This window comes from Chenopodium album, chromosome 25, assembly GCF_948465745.1.
Source record: "Chenopodium album chromosome 25, dcCheAlbu1.1, whole genome shotgun sequence".
NCBI lineage: Eukaryota > Viridiplantae > Streptophyta > Magnoliopsida > Caryophyllales > Amaranthaceae > Chenopodium > Chenopodium album.
Window position 1 is genome coordinate 10,319,883 of NC_137858.1, and position 19,495 is coordinate 10,339,377.

Sequence of the window (19,495 nt, forward strand, 5' to 3'; positions counted from 1 at the left end):
CACTTTGTCAGATTTAGAGCTTGTTCTCATTGACTGAACTCAGCTGAACTGAACTGAACTAAACTCAGTTGAACTGAACTGAACTGAACTCGGCTAAACTGAACTGAACTGAAATGAATATTTTATAAGAGAAGGAAATTAGGAGCTAAACTGAACTGAACTGAAATGAATATTTTATAAGAGAAGCAAATTAGGAGCTGAACTGAACTAAACTAAACTGAACTCAGTTATACTGAACTGAACTAAACTGAATTGATTTTCAACGTAAGAGAACAGGCCCTTAGTGTCACTTTTGTCAAATTTAGTGTCACTTTTGTCAAATTTATCAATGAACCATAAATAACTCTTATATATGTCAGGGTAACTTTTGTGCGTTTTAGTGTAACTTTTGCACATTTTATTGTCATTTACTGAACATCCGTTTTATTTAAAAGTTTGTGATTATTGTAATATTATATTGTGATAGTATTTTGGAGACATTCTGGTTGTAATGTTATATTTGCAGGTTCGGAATGAAAGACACCAACCTTCCTTGTGTCATATTGGCATAAATCAATTGTTTGGTTGCATTTGAACAAGGGTTCAAGGGTTGGTAGAGAAGGAAAGGGATGTGACCAAAAAAAAGGTTCGGAAAGAAAGACGTTCTTGTTTTGTTGATGATTGATGGGTTCGAAAAAGATGAAAATCTCATCATAAATAAATAATAAAATAAAATAAAATTGAAGGCCAGAGTAGTAAATTGATGAGATAAAATAAATAGAGGAAAAAATCGATGCCCCAGTTTAATTTAATGTAAATCTAATTACTTCATACTCAATAAAAGCTTGTTCAAAGTTGAATACATAATCCCTCTGCCAAGTACCTATTAGTGACAAGATGAAATGATTCTTTACATTATTACACTACAAGTTCATTGCAATCTGCAAGTTGAACTGATATTTATCATCAACTAATTGACAATGTAAATTTGATGCAGTGTAAGATATCATGCATCATTTTTAAGTTCATTGCCTTACATACGTCCACCACTTGTACAACCCGAAGCTGTAAACTACGACGTATATTACTGTTCTGACCGGATAGAACCGAAACCTGCGTGTATGTACCACAATATGTTATGAGGATTACTTGGGAAAAACAGAGAAACCTTCAAAATGTGTTATATATATGCACAAATAAAGGGTAATTATAAGACTTTACTTCTGATATGTAAATTGGTGTTTAGACCAACTTAAACATATTTTGGTGATTCTCTCCATTGAATGTATCAGCTAGGTATATACAGTGTGTAATACAACTTTACACAGAATTCTGATGTCTCGAAAAGATTTTCACTAGCTAGCTAGATGAACAAGCTCGTTATCATTAGCTATCTAATTCGCTTTGAGCCACGTATAGTTTGGACTTAGGAAGTTGCATCCCCTCCCATCTCACAATGGATACAGAATTGGAATTGTAACGATAAGAAATTGTGTATCCAACAGTCAAGCACACACACACACTAGGCTCTCTGTCTAGAAAACTCGTTATCTGAATTCTGAATGATGAATATTAAGATGCTAGTGCTATTCAAAGCTATCCCAAAAGATCAAGAACCAAAATTCTGTAGTTGTTCATTCCCTTTACAATCGAAAATGGTACTCCACAATCTAATTCAATTCAATGGGAGTAAAAACACACCTCGATTTGCTTAGTCAGGCCGGTTAGAAACCAAGTCATGGGTATGCAGGTTAAGATAAATGAAGGCATGATTAATTGATTATCAAATAAAGTATTTGAGTTCTTATATATGTCGATGAGATAAATTTAGTATCTTAGCATCAAATTTAAGGTATACTTGCTCAGCAAAATTTCGGCCAGGACACATGGTAAGAAAACATGTAATATGCACAAATTAGCCACACAGCATATACCCACCTCATACTTCTAAGGAGTTGAAATTTTTCGTGATAAAACGTTCAACCAATGCACTAGTAAGACATGAAGAGCTCATGAACTCGAACTAGTAGTAGTGGTGGTAGCAGTAGTAATAAAAGTGATCTAATACTTAAGGAAGCAATGTGCCTAATCAAAAAGAGGATGAAAGCAACAAATCCAAGAGTTTGGAAGGCAATTTTAAACAATCTTTTTTAGGCCACTTTTTTCAGAGCCCAAACCAAAGGCCTAATTCTAACATCAATTTTTGTTTCCCCTACCCCTTCCTTCCCATTGTTAAGTGTTAACACGAGGATTCGAACCCAAGTCGAAGCCTTTGATTTCCGTGTGTGCTACCATTATTATAGCTACACCTCTTCCTCAATTGAAACAAAGGTTGATATCTTTGCAATTTTGTCAAATATAAATGCAATTTTGAGAATTTGCTTTCACAATGTGTCATCTACTTTTTAATTCTGTAAATCGAATTAATTGGGCTAAGTAATCTAGTAAAAACTACTATAAAAACAATGCCATTGATCGAAATTAATCACCACATTAATATAAAGTGCATCAACATAAAAACACAAAGTTACAAGTACAACATAAAATCAAACCATAGTCTAAACCAAAATTACGCTTCCGTCCAAAATTAATTGTCACATTCATACTTTTGATAGTACTCGTATAATTTTTTAAAGGCAAAGATGCCAATATCTGATCACACAAGATACGTTGGTTAAAAATTTCATTCTCAACCACTAGTCCATCTAGAAAAGTCGGTGAATGCTATAATTTGAACCAGTAATGCGACAACTCATTTCAAATACAAAACAATTAAAATCGAATGACGAATAACATACTAACCTTGAGGATCCAGGCCTAAGAACATCAGAGCGATTAATATCATCAACACAAACAGGTTGAGTCCACTTAAAGATCTCTCTATCAAAGAACTCCCAATCAGGCAAGAGTATACCAGCAATACCACCAAGTCCCATAAAATATGTTACCATCATTTTCTTAAATGAATGTGTGTAAAATCCCACCACCATTATCACCACCGCTAACCACATCAAACACCGCCGTAAAGTCGCATCATCCGCCATCTAGTCCACCGGCCACCACCTAATTTACGAGTGCGGAATACTTTAATATATTTTTTATAAGAAGGAAAAGTAAACAAGAAGTTTTAATATACGAGAGCGAAATTAAGACAATTACTTGTAAAATATTTGTGAGTAGTAACACTAGAAAGGCATGAAGAGGGCATGAGGTTGAAGTTGTAGTAGAAGTGGACTAGTACTAGTAATGTCATTTGTATTGGTAATAGTAGTTTGATTTATCTTTATTTTTATTTTTTATTTTTATTTTAAGGTAAGTTTATTTTCTTGTGTTGTTGTACAACTTTAATGAAAATCTTTCAATTCTCAACAGTCTCCCAACTCGTTAATTAAATGCAATGGTGTGGTGTAGTGTAGTAAAGGGGGTTAATTAGAATAGTGGATGGTGTGGGTCATGAACCATAATAAAGGATTTGAAACTTTATGTTTTTTTTTCCTCATACAAGTATGAGCCAATTTAGTCTACATTAACGGTGACAAATTGGCAATAAGAGTGTTTCGGTATGAGAATTTATTTTGCAGTATGTACATGATGTGTACGTCATATTTAATATGCATAACCTTAACTTTATAACAAGATCTTGTCAAAAAAAATAAATAAAAAAAAACTTTATAACAAGATATGTAGGCTAAGGGCCTGTTTATATTTACTTAATTTCAGTTCAGTTCAGCTCCAATCAGTTCAGTTCAGTTCAGCTCCAATCAGTTCAATTCAGCTCTCAATTTCTTTCTCTCATAAAATATTCATTTCAGCTCAATTTAGTTCAGTTCAGTTCAGTTTAGTTCAGCTCCAATCAGTTCAGTTCAGCTTAGTCAGTAAATGTGAACAGGTCCTAAGTAGAATTTGCAAGTCACGATGTGTTGAAGTGTTGTTGCTATCAGATGGAGTATGGAGCTATGGACTATGGACCCATAATTTTCATCTTATCCCACCGAAGTATGCAAGATAGCAAGTTTACCCACTAGCTAGCACAATTAAATCCATCAGCTAACTTAGAAAATCCTAGCCGCCTCTTCTCCTTTCGCTTTCTTTCTACCGGTTATAAAAATTTGTATTTTATACGCCTAAAATAGTCAAAATTCTTTACTGATATTTCTAACGCTTTCTCTTTAACTTATTCATGATTTTGTCAATAGGTTCAATAAAACTACGTTCTTTTGAGTATAGTAAGTGTCCTTAATACTACAAACTATTTTAACTAAGCGTAATTTAATTTCCCCGTTTTCTTCAAAAAAAAAAAAAAAGTGTCCTTAATGTGGGTTTTATTCATATTTAGTTTTTTGAGTTTAGTATAATACAATTTATTTCATGGGTAAAGATTTATACGAGCCTGAAAAAAGGTTAATCCATTCATTGCAATTAGATGAATTAGATAAAAAATGTTTTCACGGTTACAACAAATCGATAAATGCTATTGTTGAGGAAGGATGTTAATCACAACGTTATGAAGAGCATACCGCTGTTAGTGAATACATGTTTAACATTCATATTTGTCCAAGTAGGTATAAACAATAAACCTAAATCCATAACTGCTCCTCCGCGAATGTCACTCCTTCTAAAGGTATGAATAAAAGATTTCATCTCTTGAAGATATTAAGGACCTTGCAAAGTTGATCAATTTCATTAACATTATAATTGATCAAAGAGGACAAATAGACATGGAGATGGTGAAAAGATTAAAGGTGCTCTATTAGTCAAGTCCTTATATTAGGAGGGAAAAGGGAAACCCTCTAATGCAACCATTGTCTCAAGGATGGCCAAAAGTAAAAATATTGTTGGCTAAGGTAAGCCACAATGCTTCAAATGTCAAAATTTTGGGCATTTGGCAAAGAATTGTAGATTCCAAAACCATGAGCATGAGTCAATGACAAAAGTGGCTGTGGAAGAAAATTCATTTTAAATTTGAGATGAGAAGTACACTGTGAAGAGAAGTGTTCCAAAACCCAACTATTAGAGGTTGGTGAAAGACGTGCAAAATTGAAGGTGGTGAGGAATGTGCATATCACAAAATTAAAGTGGCGTGCTTCGATACTAGTACTATCAAAATTAAAAGAAGGAGGTATGATGAAGGGCCTGTTCTCTTACGTTGAAATTCATTTCAATTCAGTTCAGCTCCTAATTTTCTTCTTTTATAAAATATTCAGTTCAGTTCAGTTTAGTTGAGCTGAGTTCAGTCAATGAGAACAGGCCCAAAGTTATGCTTTAAACTAGTTGTGAACTTGTGATTAATAAATAGTTAATTTTCTTTTTTTTAGTTATCAATCAAGTTTGATTTTATTAAGTCATTAAGCATGTGTTATTTATGAGAAGTAGACTAATGTAGTGGGGGCACTAAACTAACTTTATGCTTCTATAACTTCAAATAAATTCTCAATTTATATATCATGGAAAATTACTTCCTCAATAATTTTATTAGAAATCACACAAATATGTTTGATTGTCACGAAGAAATTTATAAATTCGGAATTGATGACTAAGGTGGGGACGGTGAATAATTTCAAATGTTTTGTGGGAAGTTAAAATTCCCATGAATTGTGATTTTCTCCATTTTTGTTTTTTAATGTTAACCAAACAATATGATCAAAAGGAAATTATATGAGAAATCTGAGTGCCTATAGAAATTAAAGGCAACCAACTAACACCACCCTAGTTTTAGGATGATTTGGTATAGTTAGTACTTCGTAGCTTATAAGAAGTAATTTTGTCTAACAATGTAATATAATGTATATAAAGTATAATATGCTAAATACAGTAAAAAAATTTACTAAGTTTTTTTAAATATGCTAATTATAGAAATTGTATTCTTAATTTCATACACCAATTCAAGTAAAGCTTGGTTTAGAGAGAAAGTTTGCATTTCACAACCAAGAGGTTATGGAATTAAACCATATTCGAGGCACTTTAGGAGTTTAGGGTGGGGATTCCCTTACCTTTCCTGCCACTCCCAAAATATCTAGCCTGCTAATCTGGACCAAGGAGACATATGAGAGGTTCTAGCCCAATAGGACCCATCTCTGTACCAACCACCAAAAAAATAAAATCATAATTTCATACGAGTCGTGCAAAACACAAAGTCTTATATGTGGTTGGTCACACCGTGTGTCCAGCCATTATAGGGGTTGCTTCATTAGTATAATAAGAATTACTTTATCAGTATTATAGGAGTTACTCAATCCGTATTACAAGTGTTACTTAATCAATGTTATGAGGATTATTTTGTTTTATTATAAGTGGTCATACGGTGTGGTCAGCCACACTCAAGACGGTCTATGTGCAAAATGATTGTCTCGACATGGCCCAATGCCAAGCATACTGCCATGAATCCATGATCCCATCCCAAAGTCCAAGCCAAGAATACAAAATCAACCCAATAACACAAATTATTACTCCAAATCAACAATTAAGTGTGGCACTACAAAATAACCAGAACAAAACAACCAAACACTCAGCCGCCGGCGTTGCTCGAGAGAGGAGAGAGAAAATTTGACGATGAGGCTGTTAACACACAACATGCTATCTTCCAACATCAAAGGTGTAATCAATGGCTTTCCTCTAACAATCGAAGCGGCGAAAGTAGTGGAGAAGCAAGTCGACATGAATTCCGATTTTCTCAAGAACATCTTCAGCAAAATCGAATGGAAGCCATTTGTTGATGCTGCTAAAACCTTGGGATTTTCCGAATTACCTGAGGATGTTGATCAATCTTTGCTTGATTCCCAGGAATTTCTTACCAAGTTTCATCATGCTCTCCTTGAGATTCATCTTGAAGAAGGTGCTCTTGTTTGCCCTGAAACTGGGCGTAAATTCCCTGTTAATAAGGGTATTCCTAATATGCTTCTTCATGAAGATGAAGTCTGATTTTGATTTTATTATTACTTGAAACTACGGCGATTGTAATTGTTCTGAGTTTTCTTACGTTTGACTTGTGTGGAATGGATGTATATTAAGTGTTTGATGAAATGTCTCAATGAAGAAAAACGTGTTATTTACTTATTTTGATGCGATGATGCAAGTTGTGAGTATTGACTGTGCAGTATGTGTTTAGGTTTTCGTGAATTACTCGAATGAAATTTACGAAACAAAAGAGCTGAATCAATTGATTACCCATACATTACATAACAGCGCGAATGAAGTTACTGCAAAAATGAAAGTTTACATAAATTACCATACATGAATGAATGAGGGTTACAAACTTACAACTTACAAAAACTCTATTGTTTATAATGTGATTAGTAACTAATTGTTGTACATATGGCTCCCTAATGAAACATGGGTTAAGATAATCTTGCTGGGGAGAAAGAATGATAATCCTTGATGCATTAAGTTCATTCTTTGCATTCTTCGCACTTCTGTTTGTTTCTATAGCGAGGAGTGTAGCAGGGTGGTGGTGGCACACCAAATACCCAATCGAGAACATTAAGGTACTTGGATCTGAAGACCTCTCGCTCTTGTGAATAGCAATGCATAATAATGGCTGTTGAAAAGCTAAATACAACCACATCGGCTCTCTTGATGTTTACTAGTGATTGAGGCAGATATCCAATATCAGCCATACATGTAAAAAAGCTCTCAATTGCACGAGCTAGGCAATACAGGGATATTTCTATTCGTCTGCTTTTCTTTTCAATGGCTAGTGCAAGGCCAGCTGGGGTCTGTTTAAGAGCCAGATTTAGCATTAGGAAACATAGAGCAAAACCTGATTTGTTTTTTCTTTCTTTGGATGGAAGAAAGGAGGGGAAGTGTCAATAGCAAAGGAAAGACTAAGAGAAGAAAAAGTACCGTCCCCATTGCTACCATTGGAATGTTGCATGTCTTGAAAATCCTAAAAAGAATGCATGTCCACATCCTGAAACAATGGTAAGTTGTACTGTAACTTCAATTGTATAAATGCAAGTCACTCTACAACTCCACTTAGGATCCTGTTTAAAAAGTAATAGAACTATGAAGTATGAAAGATTCTATAAACAAACTCAGTGGGCTTAGTTTCAGTTTAAGCATACTAAAGGCTTCAGAATGTATCATACGCAGTCCATAGTTTAGGATAAAGAGAGGAGCTCCGTCACAGAAAATTTTAAGTTATACAGCAAACAATCTTAAAAACAGAATACAGAAGCAACCTCTCTAATTTCAGATGGTGAGGACCTGACTATATAGTTTTAATCTTTTAAATCATCCTACTATTTTCTCCAGTTTACATACTCTTAGTGCCTAAGTAATCTTTTTTTTTTTTTTTGACAGAACTGCCAAAGTTTTCAGACACATACAACTCAAACATTAGCCTCTGAGTTTGACAGTTTATCCCTCAGTATGTTCTAAGATAGTTTTCTGCCAGAAGTACAAGTGAGCATGTAGGCAAGAACAGCACTTTCCAGTTGCCAACCCAAGACATACAAATACATGTTGAGCCAATTACCGTTGAATGTAATGTACAAAAAATACCTACCAGGCAGAAGCACAATATGAAGACAAGAACAAGCTTGACCGTGCAATACCCAAAACACTCTTCCCCAATATTGGGTATGGTCTGCACAACAAAAGGCAATAACATTGTTAGAAAAACATAATGATTAGCAAGGATTACAAGGATTAGAACCCCATAGCTTTCAAAAAAACAAGGTGCATCATGAGGCAGAAATATACCTTATCAAGGAGTCTTTCACTCAAGGCACAACATTTCGAGAAATCCTTATAGATCATTTCAATTCATAAGCTCTACTAAGAAACACACATGTTATATTTTTCTATTGGGTTGGGCTCTACTACGAAGCACACATGTTATACTCCTAGTGCGTTGACAAATTAAATTTTTTTCCTGCTTTAATACATGAGTTATGCACAAAGAGTCTTAACCAAACAAAGATGAGAAGATTAAGAACTGAAGGATGGACTTGGTCACATCATTATGAGTTATGCACAAAGAGTCTTAATCAAACAAAGGGCCTTATTACACAGAGGTGTTGCCCTCACCCTATAAGTGCAAAAGAAAAAACCTCTCAAGGCACAATTTATATAATAAGCCTCACAAAGCGTGGGAAACAAGGTGGGTAATGAGATACAGTCATACAGAGACATCAGCCAGGTACTACTTAGGTCATTCAGCACTCCCTAAACAGGGTTTTTTTTTAAACTTTCCCTCACGGTACTTGAGGTGTTGATTGTTGGGGACACATTCAAAAATCCTATCAGCCTTCTATATACTATAATTAAAGCAAAAGGTGGTAACAAAGGTACAAGGCATATAATTTGAACGAGATAACACAACAACCACCTTTACACTAGGGGCCACTGGCATAATGACAGACTGGCTTGTAAAAATCTTACCTTTTCAATAGGTCTTTACGATGAACTATTAGTGCAGGAACCAAATATACTGGAAGATACACTGGGAGTGCTCTTTTATACGCTTGAATAAGAAACGTGAAGACATGAGCCACACATGATTGATTCCCATGAACAATCTGCATTATCCATTGAGATCAACTATTAGACGCTGCTCATGATTATATTGTCCCTTTACTCCACCAAAGCGCATTGTGTAAGATCCCTAACACATATGGCCATAAAGAGACATCACAGACAAGCATGATTATATAGAGGACACTTAATTCTCAAGTTGTGCTCACAAAATTCTATAACAAGCTAGCAAAATAGTATGTACTTGTGGAGACAAATTTACCCTTCAAACCAACAGATAATTTTCTCAACTACCTTAGGAAATAAATATGATAACAGGGGTAGAGAAATATTCATACCGAGCATGGAACTTTCATTTCTGGGTCTAATTTGATGTCTATACCCGTTGATTTATAATAATTCTCTATTGCCCCCAGATTAGAAAAAGGCATGCCACATGCAATCTCTTTAACACCCTGCAGGATAGACAAATCCTTTGCTCCATGTTTATTGAGGAACAACTTGTATGATGAAGGCAGAGATTCTTGCTTCAATATGTACGCAGACCTGAAATGGCAGGTCCCAATTTAATTATAAAGCTTATTTAATTGGAAATTGTTATATACTTAGATGCCTATATCAGCAAAAGCAGGACTGCTGGAGCATAAGTTGAAAAGTTAACATAGACCCATTACATGACACTGGGGAAGCTAGCTTTCTTTTACATAAAATTACCCATTAGTCAATTGAGGCAATGAAATAGTAAATCTAGCACACGAAAAGAGAGATGCTGTAGAGACTGCTAGCAGATAGATACATATTCTTTAACTAATGTGACTCTGCATACAAGCAGAGTGACCTTGTAACGCTATAGCACAAGATATTAATTTTAAATGCAATGCAAAAGAACCTAGTGCCAAAATTAGGAACGCACGAACTACCATCCACTAGCCTATGTCATTCACTAACTCAGCTAATACTGTAGCTGGAGAACAAGTATAAGTTAATGCCCTTTTTACAAAATATAATAATTTTGATGCCTGTGCAAAATATGTGCAAAACATTTATACTATAGTTTAGTAGTATGCTCACAAAATTTGGGAGGATGATAGACACATGAGGAAGATGTCTCCATGAGTCCAAGTTAACGGTTTGCAGATGTGACCAAATCGTTTGCTCTTGATTCCACAGCGAGATGCCAAAACAGCTGCTCGCATGAGGATATAGATAGCCAAGCTATTATGTTGTGTATTTAACCCAGTTAGTAGCATAGAAGGCCCAGCAATACCACCTGCCAATAACGCCCTCCATTTCGCAGTCCTGAATCACGCATGTAACTGACTTAAAAAATCAATACAGCTATACAAGTTCAGGCATTGAAGGAGTATAAATAAGGGGATGAAAAGTCAGTTCTAAAACTCCAACGTGTTTCAATAAGAATAGCAAATACAAATTAGTAACAACCCTTCGTATCTTCACGAGTAACTTGATAATTCACTGCATTTTTATATACCCCGATTATATACTAGTATAATCACTCATGTCAGCTACTTCTGAATTCGAAAAAAGAAATCAAGTGTGCACTTCTATGAAGGATCTAACAAAGCCAATCACTTCGCAGTGGCAAGCAGCCACACAAATAGGTTCGTATCGAAGGCTTAGCAAGATTTTTATTTCTTGTTCATAAGACACACAAAGCCAATACAACTGATATAGTCCCTCCGACTCCTATGGAGAAATGATCCACTTTACTTGAAATAGTAATAGTTATTGATTAGATTTCCCCAGCAACCCACTTTTAAATGAAGTGATGAGAATCACATGGAAATGACCAACTATTATAAACCATATTTCAGTAAATCATGCCATAACCTTACTATAACATTGCGACAAGGCCGAAAACGTGACAACTAATTCCGGACTGAGGAACCACGCATAACACATGAGTATGAGCTACTGAGCTCTAATTTGCTCAAACATGTCTTATCCAATCACAATAATTTGCTCAAACATGTCTTATCCAATCACAATAATTTGCTCAAACATGTCTTATCCAATCAACAAAAATTCAAATTCATTGCAATTCTACATAAATCAAATAAATCACAGCACTAAACTATTACACTTTGATCAAGCTATAATTAATTAAGTTAAATTATGCAAATCCAATGATAAAAATTAAGTTAAGAAGCAATTTACCTACGATGTCCACCCAAAGTAGCAACAATTTCATCAACTGAAGAAAAAGTACCAGCAAAAACACCAAGAAACAACCCATATCTCAAAGTTTCCTTAATCACCGATAAAATCTCCTCACTACTCGAAACACCACTCACTTTCCTGAAACATGCAATCAATTCAAACCCTTAAAATCCAACTCAAAATTACTAAAATTAGTAATTAACAAAAACGAAGCAATCAAACTAACTTGAGAGAATTGGGGGATCTCCGACGACTCAAACGAGAGAGGAGAGAGAAAATCGAGACACCGCCTTTCAATCCAGCACCAATTGAGAAACCTTTAATGGCGGCGGAGATAATCCGGTGAAGTTTATCGGAATTTGTCTCGGAAGACGACGGAGATTGATCGGAATCCTGGCAATTCGGGCAATCGTGGTGGTCGGAAATTAGGTCATCGGCGTCGGAAAAGCAGGTGGCGCCGTCGTCGTGCGGCGGCATGATCGGCGGCGATGGAAGAGTGAGATAGAGTGAAAATAACCGGTGGCGAAATAATATAAGAGGCTGAGAGGTACGTTAATGGTATTAACGAGGTTAAGGAGATAAATTCATAAATGCGAAATGTGTGTAGGAAAGAATTGAAATTTCAAAGTTTAATTCTATGGATTGGTAACGTGTTGAGGGTTCTTATAATAAACAACAACAACAATAACAACAACTTTGGTTTCGTGTTGTGTTTTTGTATTTAATTTTGGGGGTTGGAAAATGGATTTAGGTGTTGATAATTACGAGGATTCGGGATATTTAGAGCAACGCCGGTTAATGTTCATTTTTTGGATTTTTGGGTGCGTATTAAGAGAGAGAAAAAATAAAATACTCTTTAAAAATGGAAAAAACTAGACTGTATGAGAAAGTGAATGCTTGCCTAAATCGGGTTTAGGACATAAAATGTTGATGTGCCACCTGGAGAAAGTGGTGAAAAAGAAGATTGGAAGAGGTTTTATCTTTACTAGATTAACATCGTGCGATGCACGGTTTTAAAATAAGAATTGAATTATAGACTTTTAACATGTACTGAAAGAAAATAACTTCCTTATTTTTCCTAACTAATTTTTAATTAATTATGAATATACAATTCCTAAAAGTGCATAATTTTCATATTTAATTAAGAAATTTCAATTAAATTATATTTATTAATCATTGTTAACAAATCCTAAATAACTAAATAGCATAATATGTGTGGAAACCCAAAATTTAAATAGGGTAGCTTAAAAAGGAAAAAAAAAATGTGACATCATACTTGCATTTAGGAGGGAAAAAATTCAAATAAAAAAGTGATACATAGACAACGATGACATCAGCGGTTGCTATTTTAGTATAGATATAGATAGAAGATTTGTATATTGTTTGTGTTTGTTGACAGTGTTAAGAGCATCAACACTCGTGGTATAATTTTATACCACGGTGTAAATATTCATCCAAAAGTTGCAAATTTTTATTACCTTGGTGGCATAAAACTATACCATCAAATGGTATATATATCATCCCATGGTAAACTTTTGCTTCGTACCACGTGAAACATGAACCAATCAGGTCAGGCCATGTGGCCTGGTTGTCATACATCTTTGATTTATTTTTTTTCAATTGCATTTTAAGAAAAAATAATTATAAAGTCAAAAATTATGAAAAATTACCATTGTTCATGATTTTTCAAGACATACACATAGACACCCATATTGATATAGTTTTATATATTTTTGAAATTCACTTTTTTCTACCTAAATTGCTTATTTTTATTTAATTAACTTTATAAATAGTAATTAGTTATTTTCAACATAAAACAAAATATAATTATAATTTAATTAAGTGTATAATTCATACATATAGGAGAGAGAAAGTGTGTTGGTAAACTTTTTTTATACCATGGGTGGGGTGATTTTTAGAGAAAGTATATTGTATTGTGGTATAGATCATGTGGAGGGGTGAGAAAGTGGTAGAGAGAGAGAGGGATGGTATAAATTTTTATACCATGAGTGATGATGGTCTAACACTAACGTGAGGAAGGAAGAAAATTTATAGAAAATGTATGCTTCAGTATGTTTTGTGGCAATGATTAGGAGTTCATGGTGTGTCATAAGTGAGCATGAAAGTTAGTTATAAATGACGGGAAAAAGAGATATTGCCAAAACAATTAATAAACACAATTAGAATGATCCGTCACTGATTATATCTATCAAGATTAATATTTCCTTATCAAAATATATTAATGAGATGTGTATGTTTGTAATGGTTATAATCATTTCATTCATTGTTGTCTAATAGACCGCTTACCAAACTTTCTTTTCTTCTATTTTTCTTCCATAAATTAAAGTTTCTAAAATAGCACATAATCTTTTCAATTATGAACTACTAGTAAAAAAAATTATAACCTTTTTGAACATAACAACCCTATTCTTTGTCCCTTGTCAATTTAAAGTTGAAAATAGTTTCATTGCTCCTTACTAATTTGATAACACTAAATAACATTTTGAATGTATGTGTATGTTACTTATATAGTTAGTTTTTTTTTTTTTTTTTTTTTTTTTTTTTTTTTTTTTTGACAGTGAGAGCTAAGAACAAAACACTACATCAAAAACTAAAAGGACCAAAATAAAAATTATCTACTTCTAGTCTTGCCAGCCAACCAATGCGCTGGAACAACCCAACTCCTAGGAACCTTCTGTATCCTGCACACTTCAAGAGAGTCCAGTAAGGAAAGAAGATCCGCTACTAGCCAGATTAACGAAATATCCGGACGCCTTTGCCTAGCTGAAATCTGACATAGAACAGCACAATCCGTATATAAAGTAATCCTCCGGTAATCTCTCCTAATCGCAGTCCTCAACCCCTAATAACAAGCCAGCAATTCTGCATGGAGAGCAGAAGAAGCGCGGGTAGCACGAGCACCCCCTCCTAGCACAAGGGGGGAATCTACTGCCCTAAAACACCAGCCAATCCCTGCCGTATTGTCCATTTCTGACCAGGAACCATCAAACACCAGGCACAAGTCGAACGAACAGGAAGAGTCACCACTGAGCCAGTAGGAAGTCGTTGTGCAAACCGGAATAGGCCGACAAGAACCTCGACCTACTACAGTAGTCAAAAAATCATTAGCCTTCCAACACCGAGAGCTCCAAACTGAAGCCAAAGCGAGAATATCTGCAGGAGACACTTCCTGTTTACGGAATCTACAGCTATTACGGGGCAAGCCAAATTGCCCACAGATGGGAAAACAAAGCAACCAACTTGTTCCAATCCTTAGAAGCGTGAAACGCTGACACCATATCCACCAACCATTGGATAAAAGAATGGTCCGATAATGTGCCTAACTGGAGTCCTAGAGGACTACAACTAAGCACCTGACTTGCCATACTGCAGTTACGAAAGAGGTGACTAGCAGACTCCTGTTCCTCATGACAAAAAGTACACAGTGGATCATCCGACATTCCCCGTTGCCATAAGACTGAAGCAACAGGAATGGCATTATGAACCAGTTTCCAACCAAACACTTTCCATTTGGATAACAGAGGAAGGCCCCAAAACCTACGCCACCACTGGGGAAGGATAAAGCTCATATTATCCGTGGGTAATCCTGCCATCAGTAACGAAATATAAGCTGATTTTGTGGTAAATGCCCCATCTTTTGTGTATTTCCAGTACATAAAATCATCCTTCAATTGGCGAGGTCTGTCAATAGCCAGAATCCTCCTAGCTGTAGAATCATTAAACAACCGATGGACTATAAAAGAGTCCCACGCGTGAGAACGCGGATTAATGAGAGAAGAAACATGAGTCGGAAGGTCCGACTCGGAAACATCCTCCCGGAAAGAAATGGAACCTCCCGGGACCCAACGATCTTCCAAAATCCTCACAGCTGACCCACCACCAATCTTCCATAATGATCCAGAAGCCAACGTGGAAATGCCCTCCTGAATTCCTCGACAGCCCCAGGAAGGTCGAGGAATCCTAGAACCCGGATCAGAACGAAGGGAGGGATACTTAGAGAATAGAAGGCGAGAAACCAAAAGCTGAGGGTGGTGAATCATCCTCCAACTCTGCTTAGCTAGAAGAGCTGAATTAAAACAACCTATATTCCGCACTCCTAAGCCACCCAAGCCTTTCGGAATATGCAAAGAAGAAGCAGACCGTAAAGCTATGCCTTTCGAGGCATCCGAAGATCTCCACCAGAAACAAGCAAGAAGGCTGTCTATATGAGCACAAATCGTGGAAGGAACCTTAAACACCGAAAGCACGTGATTAAACGACGCAACCAAGACAAAATTAATAATGACCAATTTCGCAGCTGCCGACAGACGGAGCGTCGAGAAAGAAGCCAACCGCGCCGCCACCTTGTCTATTAAGAACCTGAAGTCTGACACCTTGCTCCTTCCAAGGTCCACTGGTAGTCCTAAATAGGTACCCATCGTCGGAGCCACCTGCAGACGCAAGCTCCTAGCTAAGGAATCCCGATAATCCTGAGGAGTGTTGGTACTAAATTTCACAAAGGATTTCTGCAAGTTAACCAACTGACCCGATGCTGCACAAAAGGAACGAAGAATATTCATGATATTATCGCAAGCCTCAGGCGAAACTTTAAAAAAGAGCAAAGAGTCATCAGCAAAGAACAAGTGTGAAATAGACGGACAATCCCGAGCAATTCGAATTCCCGAAACCAGCTTTTGGTGTTCCGCCCGGCGAAGCATGGCAGAAAGCACCTCCATGCACCGAACAAACAGGTAAGGTGATAAAGGATCCCCTTGTCTGAGACCACATTTCGGAATGAAAGTGGGAGTGAGGGACCCATCTACTAGCACCTGGTACGAGACTGTGGTTACACATTGCTCAATAAGATGAATCCAGTATCCCGGAAAGCCGAAGACCTTTAAAACCTGAGACAAGAAATCCCATCTCACTCGATCGTAAGCCTTATTCATATCGAGCTTTAGAGCAGCATAAAAAGTTTTCCTAGCATGCAACTGGTTCATGTAATTAAGCAGTTCATGAGCCACTAAAGCATTATCCGATAACATACGTCCAGGCACAAAAGCATTTTGGAAACCCGAGATCAAGACTGGCAAGACCTGTCGAAGGCGACTGGTAATGCACTTGGCAATGCATTTATATATAACATTACAGAGTCCAATCGGGCGGAATTGAGACACTGTTTCCGGTTGCAGGACCTTGGGTAAAAGAACCAAAAAGGTGCGGTTCCAACCCTTCAGCATATAACCATGAGCGAAAAAATATTGCACCGCAGAGATCACATGAGGACCGATTTTGTCCCAGTGAGTCTTAAAAAAAGCCGATGTAAACCCATCGGGCCCCGGAGATTTGTCATCCGCAATGGCAAACATTGCCTCCCGAATTTCCATGTCCGAAAAAGGTTTCATTAAAATCTGCTGCTGAGCTGAAGAAAGGACCGGGATATCTAAGGAACTCCAATCAAGATTTGGAGACGAGTCCACTATAGGTATGGGAGTGTAAAGCTCTGCATAAAATCTTAAAATCATGGGCCTAATGGTCCCCATGTCTGAGATCCAAGCTCCTGACTGATCTTTGAGGCTGTGAATCACGTTGCGGCGCTTCCTAGCTTGAACCACCGAAAACAGCAATTTTGAAGCCGATTCCCCCGAAGCATCCCATTTAATTTTAGCTCGCTGCCTCCAATAAACAAAAGCTGCCTGTGCCTCCTCTACTTTCTCATTACGGGTAGTAAGAAAAAGCCTGCGGGCTAACGGAGATTGAAGCGCCTGCGAACTTGCTGAGACCTCTTTACAGAAATCCCTCCAATTGATACCCCAAGATTTTCGATGGGATAAACACCAGTTTCGAAGTTTATCTCTAATGATAGCCAATCGCCTGGATAGAGTAAACTGAGAAGAACCTTGAAAATAATCAAGACAGATAGACTAAACAAGGTCCGACACATCCTTAGCAGCCAAACACCAGTTTTCTATTCTGTACGGTCGGCGAGTGGCCGACCTGTCAATAGTATCATTAAACAGAATGGCCGCATGGTCCGAAAATAAAATTGGCTGATGTATTACATTCGAATCTGGAGATTGAAAAACCCAATCAGAGGTTGCATAGGCTCTGTCCAACCTTTCAAAAGTAGGATCCAAATCAATACGACCATTTTTCCAAGTGTAAGGAGGACTACTAAAAGGAACATCAATAAGACCCAAGTCCAATTTCCACTGAATAAAGTCAAGCCTTCCATGAATAACGGCCGATCCCCCTACTTTATCTGAAAGGTATTCTACTTGATTAAAGTCTCCAATCAACAAGGTACTAGAATGAGTTCTAACGAAATTCGCAATAGAGTTCCAAACTCCCAATCTATCATCTAAATGAGGTGCACCATACACAAACACTACATGTTTTATTTCATTTCCAACCGATAATTTACAAGCTACATAGTTTGGAAGTATGTACAACGAATCTACCACCACTGGAGCTAACCAAAATACTACTAACCCACCACTTAAGCCTATAGCATCTAAACCACAACTACCCAAAATAGGAATAGATGCTATCTTTTGTACAACTTTATTTACAGGGATCATAGTTTCCATTAAAAACACAACATCCAACCCATAACTGCGGACTAACGAGAGAATGTATGGAACCTTAGGGGAGTCCGCTTGCCCTATACCCCTACAGTTCCACGCTCCTATTCTCATTCCGGCCTTGGTGGCTCTGGTTGGGGAGCCACCGAACCCACATCCGAAGAGCTGCTGGAAGAGCTGGAAACACTAAGACCCTTGCGCTTTTTAAACGGTAAAGCACAAGGCACACAAGTAGAGCAGCCACTGCCCACCTCCGAAGGTGGCACTGGCGGAGCTGATGGAGTAATAGCTGAAGCATTCCTCTTAGCAGGACACACCTTAGAAACATTCTTCACCCATTTAATCACCATTTTCCCCTTCTTTTTAATCGGAGTGCTTGATCGACGGAGAATTTTCCCGAGAAATCGTGTCTGAAGACGACCAGAAAGAGCTACTGGTTCAGGCGGAGATGTCGGAGTCGCTGCCGCGGACGCAGTCGGAGAACCTGGACTTGCCGGAGAAGCCGACACCGCCGGTGAGCAGTCCATCGGGGTGGCTTCCTCCAGAATCGGAGATTGTTCCACATCACCCACCTCTACTGGAATAGAACTCAGTGAAAGGGAGGAAGAATCATCAGTTTGCAGATTCGACGAGAAAGAAAATTGCCCGGAAGAGGAGTCTGCTTCATATCCTGAGCTGGCTTGCCGTGTTGCTGGAAAAGAGTGAGATAGGGATGGCGATTGTTGATTGAGATCCTCCCCCATCCAGTTACTCGGCCCAGCTCCGAAGGGATCATCAAAAAGAGGACCAGTTGGGCCCAGAGGAGGCGGGGAAAAATCATTACCAATTAAATCAAAGTCCGGAACCTGCTGGTCCATTGGGGAAGCCCGTGTAAGAGTGTCCATATAAGAATGTTGACCCAGGTTTAAATTGATCCGGCCCACAGGAGAAGAGACATTGTAAATTGGGCTATCATGCAAATCCGTATTGGGCCGGCCCAGTTGATTAGAAACATGCCGCATAAAAGGATCAGCTGTGGAAATTGGGCTACGCATAAACTCCGAAGAAACAATTCTTGAGTGAAGACCCCACGTGGATGACTGTTGGCCCACCCTCGTGTCACGACCCGGCACGTGATTTGGATTAGCCCGATTGATAGCTTGACGGTAAGGATCATTATCCCTCACAGAAGTTCACAAAAAATTTTGCAAAGCTCCACCGACAACAGTAGAGTGCTGTTGGCTCCAGCCTTGAACACGTGTGTCCTCATTCTGCCAGCCTCCCATATATTGCCATGG

The 19,495-nt window shown here is 37.5% G+C and overlaps 3 protein-coding genes and 1 pseudogene across 3 annotated transcripts; 1 reads left to right on the plus strand and 3 right to left on the minus strand.

Moving 5' to 3' along the window:
- Positions 1-995: 995 nt before the first annotated feature.
- Positions 996-3,099, minus strand: LOC145615338 (signal peptidase complex-like protein DTM1). The gene is made up of 2 exons (XM_081670404.1): positions 2,782-3,099; positions 996-1,092 (listed from the first exon to the last, which is right to left on the minus strand). The coding sequence occupies exons 1-2, from the start codon at positions 3,021-3,023 to the stop codon at positions 1,005-1,007; spliced, it is 330 nt and encodes a 109-aa protein (XP_081526530.1). The 5' UTR covers positions 3,024-3,099; the 3' UTR covers positions 996-1,004.
- Positions 3,100-6,440: 3,341 nt separating this feature from the next.
- Positions 6,441-7,014, plus strand: LOC145614763 (multifunctional methyltransferase subunit TRM112 homolog A pseudogene; annotated as a pseudogene).
- Positions 7,015-7,218: 204 nt separating this feature from the next.
- LOC145614762 (uncharacterized) lies at positions 7,219-12,368 on the minus strand. Its single transcript, XM_081669828.1, has 8 exons — positions 11,861-12,368; positions 11,632-11,772; positions 10,525-10,752; positions 9,792-9,999; positions 9,361-9,497; positions 8,483-8,563; positions 7,819-7,885; positions 7,219-7,691 (listed from the first exon to the last, which is right to left on the minus strand). The coding sequence occupies exons 1-8, from the start codon at positions 12,109-12,111 to the stop codon at positions 7,365-7,367; spliced, it is 1,440 nt and encodes a 479-aa protein (XP_081525954.1). The 5' UTR covers positions 12,112-12,368; the 3' UTR covers positions 7,219-7,364.
- Positions 12,369-14,266: 1,898 nt separating this feature from the next.
- LOC145613635 (uncharacterized) lies at positions 14,267-18,332 on the minus strand. The gene is made up of 4 exons (XM_081668728.1): positions 17,697-18,332; positions 15,009-17,522; positions 14,510-14,923; positions 14,267-14,425 (listed from the first exon to the last, which is right to left on the minus strand). Exons 1-4 carry the CDS (start codon positions 18,330-18,332, stop codon positions 14,267-14,269), a joined length of 3,723 nt encoding a protein of 1,240 aa, XP_081524854.1.
- Positions 18,333-19,495: the final 1,163 nt, after the last annotated feature.

Coding starts and splice junctions, on each gene's coding strand:
- LOC145614762 (XM_081669828.1), bottom strand. CDS start 12,111: ATGCCGCCGCACGACGACGGCGCCACCTGCTTTTCCGACGCCGATGAC. Junction 10,753..11,631: donor ACTTTGGGTGGACATCGTAG/GTAAATTGCTTC, acceptor TGCGTGATTCAG/GACTGCGAAATGGAGGGCGT. Junction 7,692..7,818: donor CAATGGTAGCAATGGGGACG/GTACTTTTTCTT, acceptor GCTCTTAAACAG/ACCCCAGCTGGCCTTGCACT.
- LOC145613635 (XM_081668728.1), bottom strand. CDS start 18,332: ATGAGAATAGGAGCGTGGAACTGTAGGGGTATAGGGCAAGCGGACTCC. Junction 17,523..17,696: donor TTCAATCTCCAGATTCGAAT/GTAATACATCAG, acceptor GGTTCTTCTCAG/TTTACTCTATCCAGGCGATT. Junction 14,426..14,509: donor CTCTCCATGCAGAATTGCTG/GCTTGTTATTAG, acceptor GTTCTATGTCAG/ATTTCAGCTAGGCAAAGGCG.
- LOC145615338 (XM_081670404.1), bottom strand. CDS start 3,023: ATGGCGGATGATGCGACTTTACGGCGGTGTTTGATGTGGTTAGCGGTG. Junction 1,093..2,781: donor CTTAGGCCTGGATCCTCAAG/GTTAGTATGTTA, acceptor ACATACACGCAG/GTTTCGGTTCTATCCGGTCA.